At 47.7% G+C, this 20675-nt stretch overlaps 1 protein-coding gene across 1 annotated transcript in view; it reads right to left on the bottom strand.

The window, feature by feature from the left end:
- Nucleotides 1–16937, bottom strand: part of pigs (phosphatidylinositol glycan anchor biosynthesis, class S) — a 32933-nt gene extending 15996 nt beyond the window's left edge. The window contains exons 1-7 of the mRNA XM_068008569.1: nt 16896–16937; nt 15220–15359; nt 13325–13439; nt 11995–12084; nt 7514–7840; nt 6187–6329; nt 5235–5349 (exon numbers count right to left, since the gene is read on the bottom strand). Of these exons, the coding sequence (XP_067864670.1) occupies nt 5235–5349; nt 6187–6329; nt 7514–7840; nt 11995–12084; nt 13325–13439; nt 15220–15359; nt 16896–16917 (952 nt within the window). The 5' untranslated portion in view covers nt 16918–16937. The remainder of the gene's footprint in view (nt 1–5234; nt 5350–6186; nt 6330–7513; nt 7841–11994; nt 12085–13324; nt 13440–15219; nt 15360–16895) is intronic.
- Between the last annotated feature and the right edge of the window lie 3738 nt (nt 16938–20675).

Here is a 20675-nt window from a genome sequence, read left to right as displayed (position 1 = left end):
CCACCGACCTTCGGGTAAGCGTACTCCAAGGCGGCCTTCGAGACACACGACAACGCAAAATCGTCGAGCAGAAATTGATAGCCAAGTTCCGCACCCATGAGGACGGCCTCAACCGGGATCTTGGGTTCATGTCACGCTACACGTTACCCCACCAGCGAACAAATGTTATCTGTTTTTAATATAATGGGTCATTTGCTGGCTCTCTCTGCCTTCCGGATGTTTCTGCCTCTCTCTGTGTTTTTTTTTCTCTGTTTTTTTTCCCTGTTTGTTTTTTTGTTGAATGTGTATTCGGAGGTTCTGCAGGTAACACCTCTCTGTCTGAACACGGTGATTGCCTTGGCAACGGGCAGTTGCAGGGGCAGTCTGTAAACACCATGTATTATTGTTCAATATGTATAAATGCGTAGGCTTCAAGGAGATCTTGAAACATTTGCCTGAGGAAGGAGAAAATCTCCGAAAGCTTGTGAATTTAAAATAAAATTGCTGGACTATAACTTGGTGTTGTAAAATTGTTTACAATTGTAGGGAGCTTGAGGAGGGAGTTCCAGAGTGTTGGGGCAAGATAGCTGAAGGCCATGCTATCGATGGCAGAGCGGGGGAGGAGGAACGTGCAGTAAACCAGTGTTGGGAGAGCACAGGATGCAGGCAGGAATATAGAGATGGAGGAACAACGCTATGGAGGGATGAAGGGCAAAGAATTTGAAATAGATGAGCTGAGGGATGGGGAGTCAATTGATTAGGATGTCGTGTGGGATAGGATGCAGGCAGCAGAGTTCTGGATGAATTGAAATTTATCCAAGTTGAGGCTCAGGATGCAGACAAGGAGAGCATTCGAAAAGTCAAATCTAGAAGTGACACGGCATGGATGGGGGTTTCAGCAACAGCGGGCTGGGGGGGCGGGAGGGAGGGAGGGATAGAGGCAATACCGATGTACGAGATGTGGGGCTTAAGGTTCAGGTCAGACTTGCTGCCACGTTCAGTGGCTTGAACTCTGTCAAAGCCCTCATGATCTCCCACCCCCGACACTTCACCTGGTACAACGCACAACTTCGCATCCTCGAGTCAGAAGGCACGCGACCAGCCCGGTTGTGCATCATCAGGCTGAGTGTGAGCTGGCACTCAGGAAAGGGCATGGGATCAGAAGCTAAAGCACAGAAATTCTGGCAGGACCTTTGGTTTTGCCACTGTTAAATTGCAAGATGTTCTGGCTCATTCCCAAGATGAAGTCAGACAGGCAGTCCAACAGCACAGCGATAGCCATGGATTCAGAGGGCGAAGAGATAAAGCTGAGCATCAATGGCATACATATGAAAGCTGACTCCATGCATGTGGATAAAATAGACAAGGGGCAAGGTATTGATGAAGAATGGGAGGAGGATGCAGCCTTGCGGTACACCAGAAGTGATTGTACGGACACAAGAGGAGAAGCCTTTACAGAAGGCACGCTGGCTATGATGGGGGTGGAACCATGAGAGGACAGTACCGTGGAGGAGGTCCACTGATGAAGATGGTGTGGTCCACCGTGTCAAAAGCAGAGGACAAGGAGGGACAACTCGTTGCAATCAGTCACACAAAATGTCATTGGTAAGTCTGACCAGGATGGGCTCAGTGCTGTAAACAGAATGGAGGCTGGACTGAAGGGTGTAGTGGACATGGAATTGGCTGGTGACTTGAAAGCCTTACAGAGAAATGGGAGGCTGGAGAAGGGGTGGCAGCTGGAGAAATCACATAGAAGAGGTGATGACTGGGGTGGAGAATAAGGAGAAACTATAGAGTGTTTGGAGTTCGAAACTGGGGTAGGGAGTGAGTTGAGAGTTTTCAGGAGGGCAGAGGGCTGGAGCAGGCTGAGGCAGCTGAGCAGACAGCCTCAAACCTTGGAAATAAAATAATCCATGAGCTCCTTGCAATTAGAGTCTGAGGATGAAGGGGTCGAGGGAAAAAGCTCAAATAATTCAGCTTGCGATGAAGAGAGAGAGAACGATCCTGGAGTAATAAAAGATGATTCTGCTGTAGAGAAGGGAAGGCGATATTTTTCAGCTGTTTGAGCCAGATCTGGCAGTGGACAACCAGGACTGCCTTCTGATTCGAGGATGCGAAGGTGTGTGTTGTACCAGGAGAAATGGCGAGTGTGGGAGATCATGAGGGTTTTGGCAGGGATCAAGGCATTGAGCGTGGAGGCAAGTGTGCCATTAAGTAGGGAGATGGAGGCAGCGGCATCACGATGGATGAAGAGCCAGGGAGTGGAAAGTCAAAGCTGGAGGACGACGGTAGAAAATTGGGGGCAGACATGGGGATATGGGTAGCGAGGTAAATGGGGACATGATCAAAAATGGTTTGGGCAATGATAGAGGCAAGAAAAATGTTGAGGCTAGACGTAATGGAGAAGTCAAGGAGTGGCAATGGGTGGGAGAGCTGACATGTGGGGTGATGTTCATGAGGATAGAAAAATCGGAGAAGAGGGGAAGCAGGATAAATTTAGGTGCTAGCTGAAATCGCCATGGATGAGTCGCTGCTCAGTGCAAAGACTGAGTGAGGAAAATAGGGAGGAGAATTCAATGAGGAAGTCACCAAGAGATTCTGGTGGGCATTAGACAGTGAGGATCTTGAAGGAGAGGCGGAAGGGGTGGGGGCAAGAGTGAGGTGCTCAAACATGGAGAAGCAGCAGGAGGAGGAAGGGGACAAGTGGAACTGCTCCACCGCCAGGTGGAGCAACCTGAATGGGGAGAAAAGATTTTGGTCAGGCCCAGGATGCCAATGGATTCATCAAGGATGATATCAAGGTGAAGAGGCCCTTGTTTGCAAGGAACCGGACATTTTAGAGGGAAAGTCGCCGTGAAGGGAGGCCCACTGACGGTGTCAGTGGGCGGTAGAGTGGAGAGAAAGGGAAACTGGGAGAAGTTTACCCCCAGGGAGCGGGTGGGCAGGGTGCAAGAAGGGGATTAGGCAGTTGGCGTTGCTACTTTGGGACAACTAGTGGAGGGTGTCAGTGAGCATGGCAGAAGATAACAAATCAGCCCAGATGGAAGCTGAAAAGCTCTCTGACTCAGAATGCACCACCAGTATGGAATTAAGCCATTACCCCCAGGTTCTGTCCTCAGTCTGAATTTGGTTCCATGGATTTCACCCACCCTCCGGCATCTCCTCCAAGTCACTGATCTGGCTGTGCAAACCGAAACAGTGGCTGTCAGGTTATTCGATTATGCGAAGCATCACGGCCAAGCCTGACCTTTTCAGTATCTGATATTCACAGACCCGTACTTTCCAGCAGGGATTCACTGGGCAGAGATCAGGAGCAGGGATCCTGGCTGATTCTTCTCTCTCTAGCCCATGGTTACCGCTAACTGTTGCCCCAGATAAGATCAGCTAACGTATCACAGCTTGGAGATTGAAGCTGGATTGCCCCTGGTCTGAATTGCTCAGTGCCACACCGGGCTACTGCACTAAACAACTGAGCTGTTTGGAGAAGAAAGTCACCGGGAGGTGTTCACTTGAAATCCAGAGGAAACTCAGTATTTTCAGGATCAGAGACACGTGAGCCAGGAGCAAGCCTGCTACTTCCAGCCTAGCCACCAGGGGCAGGCACACCAAATTCCACACACAACAATGAGCACATTCAAACAGGAGCTGGAATTATGCAGAACACGCAGCTCAAGGACATTTTTTTTTGTTGTTTAAAAATAGCACTTGCTTAAAATTAAAATGCTTGACACGTGTCGAGGCAGCAAGCAGACTTTACACAACAGTAGGTGAGATGTGAGCCAGTTTATTCCATACAGGTTCTTTGCCTCCATTCAATTCAATGCCACAAAATTTTCTGCCTTTATTAACCCACTTTCTTTGTTGACTCAGCCACCTGATCAGGGCTGTGTTGCAGCGATACTCCTCTTTACATGTGCGTGAGGTGCCTGTGTTTCCACCCCAGTTACCTCCCCTCCCCACCTCCACCATATCTTCCTGGCCCACACATCGACTGTAACTGAGTTGCACCCCAGTCCGCAACCATCGCCGTGAGGAGTCAGCCACCGGAACCCAAGTCTCTGCTTGGTGCCTCTCCATAACCGCACAGCTCAGCACCAGAACCCAGCAGTCAGATGGTGGTGGTGGGCGGGGGGAGAAAATCAGTAGAGACAGTCAGTAGTGCCCAGTATGAGATCAGGCAGTGCCTAGTATGAGATCAGGCACCACCGGCAATGCCCAGTATGAGACTAGTAACTGAGGGGCTCTGGAGGGAGTGATAGTGGTAGTTTGAAGGCCACAGGGAGAATTCTGCAGGCAGTTATTCCAGTGTTCCAATCAATTATCAATCCACCTGCACTTGCTGGTAGATCTCCCCTCCTCAAAACAGTCACACCTTCCATAAAGCTGACTGGTAGTGAACCTCTGACACACTCAAGCACTCAGATGGTGAGACTTCCTCCCTAACCAGATTCCTCCCCTTCACCACAACCACCCCAGCTGTGCCAAAGGGAAATCCTCAGCAGGCTATTACTGGGGTTCCGGTTTGTGTTTTAGCCATGACTCTGACGCTCTAACATGACAGCTGCCAGGTTGCCGAGGGTTTGTTTCCAGACTCTCAATGTGTCTGATGCCCCACACACTGGCCTACAGGAAGAATGCGACACTCAGAGGTACAGCTGGCTGTCAGGATTTCTCACGGTCAGTTCCTCCACCTGGTGGCTAACCAGCAAAAACACTGCATCGCTTTATGACCAATACATTCAGTGATGTAGAAACTGCCTTTCATTAGCACTGGGAACACACCTGAACTCAGTTAACAGGCACAATCAGTTAACCCTCAGAGACAGAAGTTTGGTTTGAATGAAACCTCAGTGTCAGACTGAACTAATCTCATACATGCTGTAATCTTGGCTTTAAACTGGTTTTCAGCTAAAATAGAAAAACAGCAAATGCTGGCAACCTAGAATAAAAACGGCAAATGCTGGATATTCACAGCAGGTAAATCAAAGTCACAGCGCAGGAGGAGGCCATTCGGCCCATCGTGCCTGTGCCGGTGCCTTTGAAAGAGCTTTCCAATTAGTCCCATTCACCTGCTCTTTCCCATAGCCCTGCAAATGTTTCCTTTTCAAGTATTTATCCAATTCCCCTTTGAAAGTTACTATGAATCTGCTTCCACTGCCCTTTCAGGCTGCGCATTCCAGATCAACATGTAAAAAGAGAAAAGACAAGATCATGCTTTGAGTGGAGACCCTTCATCGGGACAGTGAGGTTCTTACCGAGTTTGGCTTCAACTGGATTGATCACATGGGGCAAGCTGTCCTCATTTAGAGAAAAGCTCGATGAGGTCTTGTCGAAACGTGGAGTTACTCCCAGAACCGCGTAATACAGTATCTGTAAAGAGAGAGCCAACGTCAGTCAGAGTCACAGTCCTCTCAGCACAGAAAAAAACTCAAAACCCCACCAGACAGAGGTCTGAGCCACCAGTGGATCAGTTATCAGGCCTGAACCAGAGCTGATAAACACCCAAAGTGCATCCAGCTGAACATTCTACATCCAAGTCCCTCTCCATCAACACCCAGGACAGAAGAGGACTCTGAGCTTTCCCCTCCTCATGAGGAAGGAGCTGGCTCCTGCTTGACAGCCTGATCGAGACTGAAAAATCATAGCGGCGAAGTCCCAACACCCTGTTGCAAGGTTCAGTCAAACCACTCCACAGACTTGAGCACATAATCTGCGCTGACACTCCCAGTGCAGTACTGAGGGAGTGCTGCACTGTCAGAGTTGCCGTCTTTTGGATGAGATGCTAAACCGAGGCCCCATCTGCCCTCTCAGGTGGATGTAAAAAAATCCCATGGCACTATTCAAAGAAGAGCAGGGGAGTTCTCCCCAGTGTCCTGGTCAATATTTATCCCTCAACTAACACCTAAAACAGATGATGTGGTCACTTATTTTACTGCTGTTTGTGGGATCTTGCTGTCTGCAAATTGGCTGCTGCGATTCCTACATTACAACCATGATTGCACTTCAAAAGGCTTCATCGGCTGTAAAGCACTTTGGGACTTCCTGAGGTTGTGAAAGGTGCTATATAAATGAAAGTCTTTCTTCCCTGTCGATTTAGCTCGTCTCCTCCCCTATTCCTTTCGTCTTTGACGCTGTCCTGCACCGGGGGACACGGCCCTCCGCCTGGCTTTCTCAGTTTAATAGGCAGCAGTACCAACTCATTCCTACCTGAGAGTCCACAGAAAAGTTGGCAATAAACGACAGCTTGTCCAGGAAAGGCTGCACGTAATTATTCACGGCTCGTTCAATATCCCAGCAAACGTCGTGCGACTTAGGATCGGGATTCAACAGACTGAAGGTGATTTCATATCCTGCGCGGGGTGGGAGGAGCAAAAGAGAACTGAAATTCAGGTGGTCCAAAGTCAGCTCTCACCAAAACAAACCATCACACATCATCAAAGCAAGCACTGATCCTGGGAACGGAGACTCTGTCACGGCCAAGTAGCCAGCCACAAATATCTAACAGACAGGAACGGAACAGCTCCCCCAGCTGAAATGAACACAAACACGTGGAGATGTTGCTATTGCCAGAATGTTCTTCTACACCCAGTTTTTATTAAAAAAATTAAAATATTTGAAATGTAAGATAGCTACAATACTCCCTACCATCAGCTTTGGGTTGTTAATAGTAGCATTAGAGACTGTGTGACAAGGTCACAGCATGAGGGATGCAGCGCATTTTGTGCCGGTGTACCAGTTCGCTTGCAGGTACGTCTATGTGATTGTTGGTGAGGGTGACGTAAACACTGCATTTTACTGAAGATCAGAGCATCTGCCCCACAGAACCAAGAATCCTGTTGACCCGTAACAAAAAGGGTAATGGTAGAGGCAAAGATAGCAGCCCGGACCCTCCCTGATCTCTAACAATAGGTCCCCAATTCCTCCTGCCATCAGGTGTTTTTTGGGTTATAGTAGAAGTTGGGAGGGGAGGAGGGGATTGGCCCCGGTCTGTGCCAAATTAGTGGGCCTCATCCTAGGCAGCTGTAGGAGGGCTACAATTGCCCTCAGCTAGGAAGGTGCACTATCAACCATGACTCCTGCTGCTGATCGCTATCCAGTTACCCCTGCTGCAAAGGTTGTGTTAATGTTGGTTAAGGAGGGGGTTGGTCTTGGCTGTGGTACTCCAAAGTCTAAGTGCTTGCTAAGAAGTACGGGGCAATTTTAACCTAACCTGCCCGTCAGGAAACTGATGAGATTGGTTGCAATGCTGGTTTTATACCCTGCCCGATTTTATTCCACTGAAGTCAGTGGAGAGTAATATTGGGCAGGGTGTAAATCCAGTGTTCCACCCGATCCAGTGGGTTTCCCGCCCAGCGAGTTAGGTTAAAATTACCCCCGTTCTGTCTAGTCTCTCCCATAAAGAATGAGTCATCGAGTAATATACTGGAGTATGGTCCCAGCCATGGAACCGTCCCTCAGTGACCGTCAACACCTTTCAGGAGAGTTGGGGAGAAAACTGGAGCAACAAACGGCAAAAAAGGAAAGAATTTCTCACCAAGACTGGATTTAAAAGCTGTCATGCTGCCTGTGAAGGTGTCGGTGCCAAATGTCCCCGAGGGAACGCGACTGGATAATGCTGCGACTACCATGTCATCGGTGAAGGACATTGCCTGCAGAATCTCCTCTATGCTGTCGTCAACGTCCCGAAGCACGTCCTCTGCACTGTGCGATCTGGTCACGGGAGAGCGCAGGAAGGCAGCTCTGTGCTTCCCAATGTAAACAGTGACCTCCTGCGGCAGAAGCTGGGTATCGGCGGGTACCACATATATCACCACTGAACCTGCGGAGCTCTCGTAAACCCGGGGTAGTGTGACAACAGCCTCTGAAAATACAAGACGGGGCGTTAGACTAGATCGGCAACCACAAACGAGTGGCTCAGTTGGGAAAAGGAGGAGGTTTGAAATGGAGCCCTACAGACAAGGGCGGTGTCTCTGGTCTACCCGAGTTAGCAGATTGCAGCTGGGGCAGTAGGAAGGGTAATACAATTACCCTTAGTACCCTGAAATAGGGACAGAGAGAAAAAAAAAATCAGCCACGGTCCCTGCTCCCGATCGTTATCTAGTGATATCTGCAGGAAGGTTTAAGTGTCACCTTCAGGTGAAGACAGCATTGAGCTTGTCTGTGATGCCCCCCACAGTCACATTGCCTGCCAATAGTCAGCATTGTGGTTCACAAGTGAACAATGGGCACTTGGCGAGTAACTGGAGAATTGCTGATACCCACAGTACCTACCCCAGCACAAGCCAACTCCTTCAGGGAAGGAGAAAAAAGGAGGTCGGGAAGGGGGAATGCACAGAAGACAAAACAAAAACTCATCCTATTCAAGTGCCGAGTGTCTTCCATAAACATTTCGCAACTTATACATTTGTGAACCGTCAACTGAGCTGTGCAGGGTGGAATTCGTGGTTAGTCTTGAGCAGGAGCAGAAGCATGGGTGGCCAATCTGCATCTCACAGGTTGCATATAGCTCTTTTGGGGTTGAAATGGGTACGGCAGCGTAAGTGGTTATGTTACTGGACTAGTAATCCAGAGCCTGGACTAATAATCCAGTCAACGTGAGTTCCACCGTGGTAGTTTGTTAATTTGAATTCAGCTCAAAATAAATCTGGAAGTAAAAAGCTGGGATCAGTAAAAGTGACCGTGAAGCTGTCAGATTGTCGTAAAAACCCAACTGGTTCACTAATGTCCTTTAGGGAAGGAAACCTGCCGATCTTATCTGCTCTGGGCCTATATATGACTCCAATCCCTACACCAATATGGTTGACTGCCCTCTGAAGTGGCCTAGCAAGCCACTCAGTTGTACCAAACCCGCTACCAGCGGTTCAAGAAGGCGGCCCACCACCACCTTCTCAGAGCAACTGGGGATGGGCAATGAATGCTGGCCTTGCCAGCCACACCCACATCCCGAGATTGAATTTTTAAAAATGAATTAAAAAATGCAGTTAGTTGAAGGCACCAACTACAGTAAGTATAAGAAACTAAAACTAAAAAATGCAAAAACTTTTGATCTGAAATAAAAACAGAAGGTGCACAAGTAGAGCCATCAGGTAAAAGGCGGATTAACGTTTCAGGCGAGACCCTGTGTCACTCCCTACCTGAACCGTTACCCTGTCGTTTCTCTTTTCAAGTACTCACACACCTGCTATGCATTCAACAACAACAACAACAACTTGCATTAACATAGCACCTTTAACGCAGAAAAACATCCCAAGGCACTTCATAGGTGCATCATTGGACCAAAATAAAACTGACACTGAGCCAAATAAGGAGTTTTTAGGAGGAGTGACTAAAAGCTTGGTCAAAGAGATGAGTTTATACCGAGGGTCTTCAAGGAGGAAAGGGAGGGGGAGGGGTTTAGGGAAGGAATTCCAGAGCGTGGGGCCTAGGCAGCTGAAGGCACGGCTGCCAATGGTGGGGCGAAGTGAGCGGGGAATGCACAAGAACCAGAGTCAGGGGAATGGAGGGTTTGGGAGCTTTTGAGATGGAGGAGGTTACAGAGATAGGGAGGGGAGAGGCCAGGAAGGGATTTAAACAGGAGGATGAGAATTTTAAATTTGAGGCTGTGGGGACCGGGAGCCAATGTAGGTCAGCATGCACAGGGGTGATGGGCGAGCGGGACTTGGAGAGAGATAGAACATGACCAGCAGAGTTTTGGATGAAATTTCCGGAGGGTAAAGAATAAGAGGTCGACCAGGAGAGAATTGGAATAGCGGAGTCTGGAGGTGACAAAGGCATGGATGAGGGGTTCAGCAACCGATGAACTGAGGCAGGGGCAGAGAAGGGCAGTGCAGAGAAAGGCTTCGACAGCACCTCCCAAACCCGCGACCTCTACCACCTAGAAGGACAAGGGCAGCAGGTACATGGGAACAACACCACCTGCACATTCACCTCCAAGTCACACACCATCCCGACATGGAAATATATCGCCGTTCCTTCATCATCGCTGGGTCAAAATCCTGGAACTCCCTACCTAACAGCACTGTGGGTGAACCTTCACTACACGGACTGCAGCGGTTCAAGAAGGCAGCTCATCAACACCTTCTCAAGGGCAATTAGGGATGGGCAATAAATGCCAGCCTTGCCAGCGACGCCCACATCCCATGAACAAATAAAATGGAGGTGGAAGTAAGCGGCCTTTGTGACAGGAGAGGATATTTTATTTTGGTCTGCCACATTACTCTGTCCTGTAAGAGGAACACATCAGGGGTAATGCTGCATCACGTACAGGAAGGTGGAGAGTTTCACTGGGGCAATACACTTGCCACACTATATATAATGCAGGTACCCTAAGGGAAGTTCTGGGAGGTTAGAAACTTGCTGTGGAGCAGAAGGATAAATATCAACACACAACCCAAAAGTGGGGCCTCAACGATTTTTCGGTTTTATGATGGACCCCCACGATAGTGGACAGAGTTATAGTCACAAGTTTTTAAAGTCCCTGCTCGATCAACGAAACCCAGTTCACAGGAGGAGTAGGAGTAGGCCATTCAGCCCCTGTGCCTGCTCCGCCATTTGATAAGATCATGGCTGATCTGTGATCTAACTCCATATACCTGCCTTTGGCCCATATCCCATAATACCTTTGGTTGCCAAAAAGCTATCTATCTCACATTTAAATTTAGCAATTGAGCCAATATCAATTGCCGTTTGCGGAAGAGAGTTCCAAACTTCTACTACCCTTTGTGTGGAGAAATGTTTTCTAATCTCACTCCTGAAAGGTCTGGCTCTAATTTTTAGACTGTGCCCCCTACTCCTAAAATCCCCAACCAGTGGAAATAGTTTCTCTCTATCCACCCTATCCGTTCCCCTTAATATCTTATAAACTTCGATCAGATCACCCCTTAACCTTCGAAACTCTAGAGAATACAACCCCAATTTGTGTAATCTCTCCTCATAACTTAACCCTTGAAGTCCGGGTATCATTCTAGTAAACCTACGCTGCACTCCCTCCAAGGCCAATATGTCCTTCCGAAGGTGCGGTGCCCAGAACTGCTCACAGTACTCCAGGTGCGGTCTAACCAGGGTTTTGTATAGCTGCAGCATAACTTCTGCCCCCTTGTACTCCAGTCCTCTAGATATAAAGGCCAGCATTCATTTGCCTAATTGATTATTTTCTGCACCTGTTCATGACACATCAATGATCTATGTACCTGAACCCCTAAGTCCCTTTGGACATCCACAGTTTTTTTTAAAACTTTTTACCATTTAGAAAGTACCCTGTTCTATCCTTTTTTGGTCCAAAGTGGATGACCTCACATTTGTCTACGTTGAATTCCATTTGCCACAGTTTTGCCCATTCACCTAATCTATCAATATCGCTTTGTAATTTTATGTTTTCATCTACACTGCTTACAATGCCACCAATCTTTGTGTCATCGGCAAACTTAGATATGAGACTTTCTATGCCTTCATCTAAGTCGTTAATAAATATTGTGAATAATTGAGGCCCCAAGACAGATCCCTATGGGACTCCACTAGCCACACCCTGCCAATGTGAGTACCTTCCCATTATCCCTACTCTCTGTCGCCTTTCGCTCAGCCAACTTCCTAACCTAGTCCGTACTTTTCCCTCGATTCCATGGGCTTCTATCTTAGCTAACAGTCTCTTATGTGGGACCTTATCAAATGCCTTCTGGAAGTCCATATAAATAACATCCATTGACATTCCCCTGTCCACTACTTTAGTCACCTCTTCAAGTTCGCTGTCTTGTAGGGGGGGTGGGGGTGTGTGGAAGGGGAGAAGAGACAGGCACTCACAGAGGCACCGGGCATCACTCCACAACGCTCCCCAAGCTCTCCCAGCAACTGGTTGGAGCTGCCCATGGAGAATAGTAGTTCAGACATTTGATGCCCAACTCCTCCTTTCAGCATCCACATCAACAGAGAAGAGGGGCCTCCTGCCTTCTAGATTAATGAAACAGATAGAGATGGAAATAAAATCAGCATTAAAAAAGATGTGCAGCAGAAATTCTGTACCTTCCACATTTTCACCCATTATGGCATCTTGTTCTATCCCAGTAGCAGCTCTGTATGTCTTCTCATACCTGTACTTGAACCCCGTTTTATCTGTGAGAGAGAGAGAGAGAACAGGATTAAACCATACAAAGCAACACAATGTGAAACGGACTTTGTGTATGGAAGAAAACCTGACTAGATAGTGATTCCGACACACAATTCCCAATCCTACCACTGGTGCCGGGCTATACCTCGAGTTCAGCGACACACATGGAGCTCTGTACTCAAACATTTGGGAGAACAATAAAAGGGGTGGAAGTTATGTTACAGTTGTATAAAGCTCTGATTAGACCGCACCTGGAGTACTGCGTTCAGTTCTGGGCACCGCACCTCATTAAGGATATATTGGCCTTGGAGAGGGTGCAGCACAGATTCACCAGAATGATACCAGGGCTAAAAGGATTAAATTAAGAGGCCAGGTTACATAGATGAGCCTGCTATTCCCTTGAATATAGGAGATCAAGGGGTGATCTAATTGAGGTGTTGAAGATGATTGAACAGTACAAAGTAGCTTTTCTTTCCATTTATTTTGTGTGTATTTTTTCTCCCTGCCATTCCTAAAGGCACCGACTCTCAGTGGGGCACAGCTGCCAGTCAGTCTTGGGTGTGAGCTGACAAGTGAGTGTCGGCAAGGGTATCACACTCAAGCCTACACCTGTCGTCACTGAACGTGCAGACTCATGCACTTCCCAGCCAGGGGGTCACTGGATTGTGATCAGGAGCTGGAACCCTGGCCCAGGGTCACGGAGGCCAAATACTGTGCATCTGGCTGAGATCAGTTAACTCAGCACAAACCTGGGAATTCAATTGGGAATTCAAGAGAAACTTCTTTACCCAAAGAGTGGTAAGAATGTGGAACGCACTACCACAGGGAGCAGTTGAAGCAAATAACATAGATGCATTTAAGGGGAAGCTAGATAAGCACATGAGGGAGAAAGGAATAGAAGGATATCCTGATAGGGTGAGATGAAGTAGGGAGGGAGGATGCTCATGTGGAGCATGAATGCCAGCATAGGCCGAATGGCCTGTTTCTGTGCTGTAGTTTCGATGTATCTCAATGTGAAACTGGCACCCTCCTGCTGTGCATGGCTCACTATTCCCACTGTGTTATCAGGGATTGGGGGTGGGGGTAGGGGGCGTGGAGGAAGTTGCGTTAGTGATGGTGGGAACAAATGTTTCCTTTTTTTGTTCCATCAATAGCGCTATTCTGATCAACACAGAACCTGAGTGACCCATTACTTCATGATGAAGTCCTGCAGCAACTTTAAATTTCCCGCTGCTATTTACTCACCATTCAGCCGATTCTCCTTCTGGCTGAACTGGGTCTGTGGTAGCAGCTTTTTCTGCTGCTCTGCTGTCAGTGTGCCTCTCGCAAAGACCACCTCCACCAGCACACTTATGTCAAGCTGTAAGAGAGTACACAACATGCCGTGTATCATGTTCATGTGAATATGGTCATTTTTCCAAGAATCTGTAACCATTTAACTTGACTGCCTGCAGGTGAAAGAACGAACTCCCATTTATACAGTGCCTTTCACTGCTTCAAGACGTCCCAAACTGCTTTACAGTCAATGAAGCACCTTTGAAGTGTAGTCACTGTTGTAATGTAGGGAAACACAGCAGCCAATTTGTGCACAGCAAGGCCCCGAAAATAGCAATTGGATAAATGACCAGATAATCTGTTTTAGTGATGTTGGTTGAGGGATATTGGCCAGGACACCGGGGAGAACTCCCCTGCTCTTCTTCGAATAGTGCTGGGGGATCTTTTACATCCGCCTGCACAAGTAGACGGGGCCTCGGTTTAACATCTCATCTGAAAGACGGCACCTCCGACAGCGCAGCACTCCCTCGGTACTGCAGTGAAGTGTGTCAGCCTGGATTCTATGCTTAAATCTCTGGTGTGGGGCTTGAATCCACAATCTGCTGACTCAAGGCTGACACCTGAAAGGTGAAAGTTCAATTTTCTGCCAGGTTACCTGGTAGCACAGCAGCTGGGAATGCTTGCTGCCTCTACCATTTAGCTCAGTTGGCAAATGCATTGCATGGTGTGGTAGTCATAGAATCATTGAAAATTTACGGCACAGAAGGAGGCCATTTGGCCCATCACGTCCACGCTGACCGAAAATGGGCCACCCAACCTAATCCCACTTTCCAGTACTTGGTCCGTAGCCCTGTAGGTCACTTCAGGTGCACATCCAGGTACTTTTTAAACGAGTTGAGGGTTTCTGCCTCTATCACCCTTTCAGGCAATGAGTTCCAGACCCCTACCACTACCACTAGGTAGTGACCCAAACAAACCTGAAACTACCAGATTTGATCCCTGATCTGTGCTGAACTAGTTCTCAGCTGGAGCTACAGTCGGCTTCAGTTCCATCGAGTTAAAAAAGGAGGAAAATATATGACCAGGGCTTCTAATGCCAATCACTGTCCAGTGACTCCTGGTGGAAGTGTGTGGACATTGAATAGAGACAGGGTTGGGCTTGGCTATGAGATAAATGTCAACAATTACTGTCTAGACACATACATGGAGAATGGGCACTTGGGAAAGTATCAGAGAGCAGTTGGACCCCACAGAACAATACTCTCCAGCAAGAACCAAGACCAGGATACACGAGCGGAGAAAAGAAAAACAACACTAATTTTACATGGCCTTTGCAGGCTTTCCTCCCTGACTGGGCTGGGTTGGACCCAGGTCACAGACGTCAAGGAAGTCTCTGGTCTACTGCACCACCCAGCTCCAAAACTAAAATTCCTCTTAATGGTGGGAAACCAGTTCCATTCACCCACCCAAGGTGACAGCAGGTGCAATTGGTCTCAAACGGCTTCGTAATTAATTCTGGCCACAGTGCCAGTGACATTATCCACTCCAGTTCAAACTCACTCCATTCATCCCGATGGCTGCCTCCTACACATAACCAGTCTTGGAAGCGGAATCACAGCAGATGTAACTCTCTCTGCAATTCCACCTCCTCTCCCTCCATTCTGTGTTTCACCCGACAGTTAGGAGCTCAGATGGCGTGGAACTGCATGCTCAAAAGGCCTCGCTATCAATTCAAGGCGCAGCACATTCGCTGCCTCACGTATGATTCAGGCACTTGCCGTTAACCAGACGGACCTCAGAGAAGAAACTGCACATTCAAACAAATACAACAAGCACAATGCAGTGCCGTCGGAACAAACTCTTACCAAGAGAAAGTCCAGCTCGCTGATCTGGGCATAAGGCAGCGAGGCACGATACGTCTCCGTTGTCCTCCACCAGAGAGGCAGCCCGACCAAAATCACCACCACGGTGATGCAGCTGGCACAGTACTTTCCTCGGGACTTTTCTGAGGTAAACAAAAAGATTTGTGGGCTGTTAAACTTGGCACTCCAGTCAGAAAACGTCAACTACAAAATACCAAGAATTTTTGGGGCAGTCTCACTGAGGAAAAAGAAACATATTTTCTGTAAGCTATTTAATATGCCCCCCAACCACCCCAATGCTGGAGTTATGCCACTGATGAAACGCCCTCGGATTTTCCCCATCCCCTTGAAGACGCCTTGTCTCCGCACCTGTCCTCAACACAAAATCTGTGTCTTGCCAATGTTCTGCACTGGCCGTATCGAAATTAATCCATGGTTGGAGCAGTACAGAACGGTAATATCCAACTCCGCACAGCATGAGCTGGTGATATCAGCAGTGTTGTCATGAGCAAAGGACAAATGCTACCTCATAGGATGAAAATATGATTAAAGTCACCTCTAAAGCCGCATGATTTGGCTTCTAGCAGCAAAGACAAAGCGCAGTTTTTGATGGCTGCCCAGGAGAAGGTACCGAGACCTCTCCACCAGGGAAGGTGCTTCACAGGGACACAAATAAAATAACCATCGAAAGGAAATAAATTAGCTTGATTTGTTCTTGCTATCCATTCCGGTGATTAACATTCTTTTGGGGCCCTTACTGGGTGGAGATGCTCAGATTGACAGGGAGCTGGATTATCAGCAGAGATACAGGTCTTTTATATTGACCTTCCTTTAAATTAGATTCTGGCATTTATTGTTAAATCCAGTTTGATTTAATAGAATAAATGCCAGGAACCAGTTCTGGAAATCAGATTTAAAACACTAATATAAAAGCTGTTACACCGGGTGCTGGGGGGATTACTCAACCTGGCAGTATGAGGGAGCTGGATTAACATCAGTAGAGATACTATATCCAGAGATAGAACACAGGGTACTAGCTGTCTGGGGGGGTTACTGGGTGGGATTATTGAGGGTGCTGGGCAGAGAAGGGAGGGAGGGAGTACTGAAACATGTAGTAAGGGGAGGGATTATTGAGGCCACTTGGTGAGGGTTTACTAAATGTGTTTGGTAGGGGTGGATGATTATTGATCAGTGTTGGGCTAAGTTATTAGCGATCCTAGGTGGGGGAAGAGGTTATTGAGAGTACTGGGGGGGCGAGAAGAGGGTTACTGACAGCATTTGATGGGAGAAGGGTTATTTCTGGGAGCAGGAAATTAGTTGGGGAGGGGGCAGTTGCAGGGGGCGCGGGGTGGGGGCAGTTGCAGGGGGCGCGGGGTGGGGGCAGTTGCAGGGGGCGGTAGGCAGTTGCAGCGGTTGGGGGAAAGCAGTTGCAGCGGGCCCTGGGTGGGGGGGGGGGGGGTGGATATTGCCGATATCAGGGGCAATGCCCGGGCACGAAAGGGAATGTCCTCACCACCACAGGGAGTTGTTGGGCCTTGTCCCGAGAGACCGGCTCGTAACGGAGCCACTGCCGGAATCGGAATGAGTCCTGTGCCCTTAAGCCTGGCAATAGGCAGTGCAAGGCCAGGGCTAGAAGCACTGCCCGGGCTCCCTATAACATTTCCCGCAGAGTCTCGCACCTTCTGTCGCGGCCGGCGCCATCTTCCCTCCTGATGCCTTGACAACGGAAATACCGCTGGACTGACAGCACCGTCCACCAATCAGCCGCTCCCCGGCTGCGCCGCTCTCCACCAATCGCGTGGCGGTGGGGGCGGGACGAAAGCGATCCCGCTGCGTTTAAATCTCCCGCGCTCCTCGAGATCGCCGCGCATGCGCCGTGAGACCACATGCCCCTGCCACGCGCTTGGCGGGATGAAAAGGAGTCGCCCGCGAGGGAGCGATAGACTGAGGCCTGACAGGCCCGACCGGCACCGTCCGCGACCCGAGCCAAGGCGGACTCCGCCGGGACACTGCGAACTTCCTCAGGGATGTAACTTTCCCTTTCCCGTCCTATGAGGCGTCTTGGGATGTTCGTCAGGTTAACGTGGTAAATTGACATTGACCGCTTCTGGCGTTGCTCATGGGGATCACGAAGACCAAGTGTAATCTTCAGGTGAAATGGGGTTGGAGAGAAGGGGAGGGGGGTTAGAGGGAGGGATTAGAGAGAGTGAGGGGGACGGGTAGGGGGTAATTAAATCAGAGAGTGAGGAGGGGGGGTTAGAGTGAGAGATTAGAAAGGGTGAGGGGGACGGGTAGGGGGTAATTAAATCAGGCCATGGAGAATTAAATGCAGCCTCCATTCGAAAGTCAAATTCTGTCTTTATTTTTATATTTCCATTATTAGTATCTATTTTGTATACATGGACTTTCAAAAGGCATTTGATAAAGTACCACATGACAGACTTATTCAGAAAATAGAAGCACATGGGATTAAAGGGATGGTGGTAACTTGGTATGTAATTGGCTAAGGGATAGGAGGCAGAGAGTCATGGTGAAGGGATGTTTTTCTGACTGGAGAGGTGTGCAGTAGGGTCCCCCGGGGTCAGTATTAGGACCATTGCTTTTCTTGTTTTTTATATATATATATTAAAGAGGAGGATAGTAGCAGACTTCAGGAGACAGACTGGTGAAATGAGCGGACATATGGCAGATGCAGTTTAATGTGGATAAGTGGGAAGCCATGCACATTGGGAGGAAGTGTAGTAAACAGTGAGGAGGGTAGTGATATCAAGTGGATATAGACAGGCTGGTGGCATATGCAGACATGTAGCCTAACCAGTGATTTGTAAAGATTTAGCATAACTTCCTTGTTTTTGTATTCAGTGTCTCTATTTATAAAGCCAAATATCCCATACCCTTTCTTAACTGCCTTATCAACTTGTCCTGCCACCTTCAAAGATTTGTGAATATGCACCTCTAGGTCCCTCTGCTCTTGCACCCCCCTCAAAATAGTACCATTTAGAATATACTGCCTCTCCACGTTAGAATCATAGAAAGGTTACAGCACGGAAGGAGGCCATTTGGCCCATCGAGTCCGCGCTGGCTCTATGCAAGAGCAATCCAGCCAGTCCTACTCCCCCGCCCTATCCCTGTAGCCCTGCAATTTTTTTCCTTTCAAGTACTTATCCAGTTCCCTTTTGAAGGCCATGATTGAATCTGCCTCGACCACCCCCTCAGGCAGTGCATTCTGGATCCTAACCACTTGCTGTGTAAAAAAGTTTTTCCTCATGTCACCTTTGGTTCTTTTGCCAATCACCTTAAATCTATGTCCTCTGGTTCTTGACCCTTCTGCCAATGGGAACAGTTTCTCTCTATCTACTCTGTCCAGACCCTTCATGATTTTGAATACCTCGATCAAATCTCCTCTCAACCTTCTCTGTTCCAAGGAGAACAACCCCAGTTTCTCCAGTCCATCCACGTAACTGAAGTCCCTCATCCCTGGAATCATTCTAGTAAATCTCTTCTGCACCCTCTCTAAGGCCTTCACATCTTTCCTAAAGTCTGGTACCCACAACTGGACACAATACGCCAGTTATGGCCGAACCAATGTTTTATAAAGGTTCATCATGACTTCCTTACTTTAGTACTCTATAACTCTGTTTATAAAGTCAAGGATCCCGTATGCTTTTTTAACTGCTTTCTCAACCTGTTCTGCCACCTTCAACGATTGTGCACATGTACCCCAAGATCTCTCTGTTACTGTACCCCTCTTAGAGTTGTGCCCTCTAGTTTATATTACCCCTCCTCGTTCTTCCTACTGAAATGTATCACTTCGCATTTTTCTGCGTTAAATTTCATCTGCCGTGTGTCGGTCCATTCCACCAGCCTGTCTATATCCTCTTGAAGTCTATCACTATCCTCCTCACTGTTTTACTACCCTGCCAAGTTTCATGTCATCTGCAAATTTTGAAATTGTGCCCTGTACTCCCAAGTCATTAATATATATCAAGAAAACCATTCAATTAGATCATGACTGATCTGTGTCTTAACTCCATGTACCTGCCTTGGTTCCGTAATCCTTAATACCTATGCCTAACAAAAATCTATCAGTCTCAGTTTTTAAATTTTCCAATTGACCCCCAGCCTCAACAGCTTTTTGGGGGAAGAGAGTTCCAGATTTCCACTACCACTACCCTTTGTGTGAAGAAGTGCTTTCTGACACCACCCCTGAACGGCCTGGCTCTAATTTTAAGATTATGCCCCCTTGTTCTGGACTCCCCCCCCCCCCCCCAGAGGAAATAGTTTCTCTCTATCTACCCTATCAAATCCTTTAATCATCTTCAACACCTCAATTAGATCACCCCTTAATCTTCTATATTCAAGGGAATACAAACCTATTCTATGCAACCTGTCTTCATAAATTAACCTTTTTAACCCCAGTATCCTTCTGGTGAATCTGCACTGCACCTCCTCCAAGACCAATATATCCTTACTGAGGAGCGGTGCCCAGAACTGAACCCAGTCTCCAGATGGGATCCAACCAGAGCTGTGTAAATAAATTCCACCCCTCTTGAAATAAAGGCATTAGTCTTCTAAATTAATTTTTGTACCTGTCCACTAGCTTTTAGCGATTTCAGTACTTTGATCCCTAAATCTCTGCTCATCCACAGTTCCGAGCTTCTCGCCATTTAGAAAATACTCTGATCTACCTTAGCTCCAAAGTGGATGACCTCACACTTTCCCATATTGAACTCCATCTGCCACAGTTTTGCCCACTCACTTAATTTATCAATGCCCCTTTGCAACTTTCTGCTCCCATCTACACTATTTACTGTGCCACCTAACTTAGTGTTGTCAGCAAACTTAGATATACAACTGTCTATTCCTTCATCCAAGTCATTTATAAATATAGTAAAAAGCTGAGGCCACAGTACAGATCCCTGGGGGACACCACAAGTCACATCCTGCCAATTTGAGTACATACCCATTATCCCTACTCTGCCTCCTACCTCCTAACCAATTCCCTATCCAAGCCAATAGGTTGCCTCCAATTTCATGCGCTCTCATTTTTGACTTATCTTATGTAGAACCCTGTTGAATGCCTTCTGGAAGTCCTTATAAATAACATCCTCCTCATGTTTGTTACCGTCTCAAAAAGAAACAACTAGGTTCGTTAGACATGACTTACCCTTTACAAATCCATGCTGGCTCTCTGATCAGCTCAGATTTATCCAAATGCTCAGTCACTCTGTCCCTGATAATAGATTCTAGTAGCTTACCCACAACTGGTGTTAATGTTAACTTGTCGTTGACACATCAAATATGAACTGTAAATTTAACCTTGCTAAGCCCTACTGCAATCTTAGACATTGAATATATCTGTAATATGGTCCATAAGAAAAAACCCAACTATGGCTGAAATACACTCAAGAATCAAGTACTTGCTGTAATTCTCAATGCTTAACATCAATGGTTTGTTA

Source organism: Heptranchias perlo, chromosome 28 (genome assembly GCF_035084215.1).
Source record: "Heptranchias perlo isolate sHepPer1 chromosome 28, sHepPer1.hap1, whole genome shotgun sequence".
Classification (NCBI taxonomy): Eukaryota; Metazoa; Chordata; class Chondrichthyes; order Hexanchiformes; family Hexanchidae; genus Heptranchias; species Heptranchias perlo.
This window is presented reverse-complemented; position numbering and strand designations above follow the sequence as displayed.